The 2052-nt window shown below is 24.9% G+C and overlaps 1 protein-coding gene across 1 annotated transcript; it reads left to right on the top strand.

The window, feature by feature from the left end:
• Positions 1–587: 587 nt before the first annotated feature.
• Positions 588–893, top strand: LOAG_15003 (hypothetical protein; the record flags this gene model as incomplete). The annotated part of the gene is made up of 1 exon (XM_003150496.1): positions 588–893. The coding sequence occupies one exon, from the start codon at positions 588–590 to the stop codon at positions 891–893; it is 306 nt and encodes a 101-aa protein (XP_003150544.1).
• Between the last annotated feature and the right edge of the window lie 1159 nt (positions 894–2052).

The raw sequence follows: 2052 nt of genomic DNA, 5'->3' as shown, positions 1-2052 counted from the left end.
TAAATCGCAAAATTCATTATGAGATCCAAAAAGGACATCTTTCATCCTAAATTTACAACATCGTGAACCACTTGAAATAAATTTCAGTTCCATTGAAATTTGAAAAGAAAAAAACTTTCCCAAATGGACCAATTGCAGTCATGTATGACCCACTTCGAAAAGAAAAAACAATTTTACAAACTAATTTTATGTTCCATAAGGCTTTTTAGATGATTACATTCCATACATATAATATTTTCAATAAGTGTTAAATGATTCAATAATATATATGCAAAAGAAAAAAAGTTTTAAAATTTTTAAATTTTAGTTTACGTATTTAAATTTCAATGCAAATATAAATTAATTACTAATAAGTTCTGAGGAAGAAAAAAAAACATTCGTGCTTTTTTTTTTCAATATGTATTTTATTATTTGGAAAAATAAATAAATAAATGAATAAATGAATTCCCAAAGTTTTGGCACGTAGTTTTTATTTTTAATTACATGTTTTTTTTTTTGAGGTACGATGCTTGTCACATAATGATTTCGCCTTAACTTTACAAAATGCAGAAAAGTTACTGCATGAAGGAAGTTGTTCGCGTCGTACAATGCTCAGTTGTGATTGTCCTACCTGTAAGCCACTCTCTAAACTATTCCGAAGCCATGAATTGGAACCAGAAAAAGATTTTACCGTGCAAGCATCAACATCGGTAAGAGTTACAGAAACAAGTAATACGTTGATGAATTTTGATTATGAACCTGTTGAACAATCCGAAGCAACAGTTATCAACAATCAAATGACTGGAAAACCTAAAATTGAAATTGCCAATATCGGTTATTCTGGTCATTTAAATCTAACATACATTACTTTCTCAATACTTTCATGTCTCATACTATTACATTTTTATCATTAGTTTATTCTTAGTTCATATGTAACTTTTTTTTTATTTTCCTAATTGAATGCTATATGAGAATGCATAAACTAAACTGTTGAAGAATTTCAAAAGGTCAAATAGTAATGTAAGAATTTCAAAAGTGTAAACAATCCGTTATATTGCTTATTCTATGGTAGTTTGAACAAAAACTTTTATCTTATTGAATTTTAGATAATTTGATGTTCATTAACCTGTTTAACGTAAATGCTATGCATTTATCATTGTAATAGTATGATGTAGCTATCCGTACAACATAGATGACATAAATTTCTGTCACCATTGTTCAATTATGAGATCAACAATTGAAAATAAATGATTCATTTAATCCATCATAATCGAATGGGAATGTTTAAAGTTTGGCCAGAAATTTGAAGTGATTTATTTGTAAATTAATTAAAATTGCGACACTAATTGATATCATTTTTGATATCCGAAATTATTTTCATTAAAACTGCGCAGAAAAATATACTTTTTCTAAAAATACATTTGATCTAATCACACATTTTTTTTTTATTTTTTTTTTTTGTAACGACTTTTATCATAGTAAATAATTGTATTCATATTTTATCTGAGGTTATGTTAATACATGAATACATGCATAGTTGTCAATTGTTGTCATCAGTTGTCAACTGTCAATAGTATGCAATTTTTTTTTTCTAATTCTTTTTTGAACAAAATTTAGTACTAATTTTTAAAATGTATTGACTGAATGGTTTTGATCAAAATGTGGAAAATTTTTTTTCTTTTTTTTTTTGTCTCAATTTTATCAGTTATATGGAAATGTAAAAAGGAATGCGTCATTTGTAAATGTTTTGAATATTTGATGGAAAAGGACTAAATATTTCGAATTATCAGTAATGCTTGTATTGGAAATTTAAAATTTGTTTATTAATATAATTACAATAAGGAATTTATTCTATTAAATGACTGAATAGTTTCAATTAATTCTTAAATCTATTATGTTTCATTTTAATTTTCATTAAAGATATATTGTAAACTTGTTAGTTTATTAATATACTACATATGATTTTGAGATGAATCATTTTATCAATATTTTGAAATGTTACTCTAATTTTTTCACAAATTTTATCTTCTACTCAAATAAAACATATAATCATACAATCCTTGTTTTTTTTTT

Source organism: Loa loa (genome assembly GCF_000183805.2).
Source record: "Loa loa unplaced genomic scaffold supercont3.230, whole genome shotgun sequence".
NCBI classification, from domain to species: Eukaryota; Metazoa; Nematoda; class Chromadorea; order Rhabditida; family Onchocercidae; genus Loa; species Loa loa.
The sequence above is the reverse complement of the archived record's forward strand: the minus strand, read 5'-3'. Positions and strand labels throughout refer to the sequence as shown.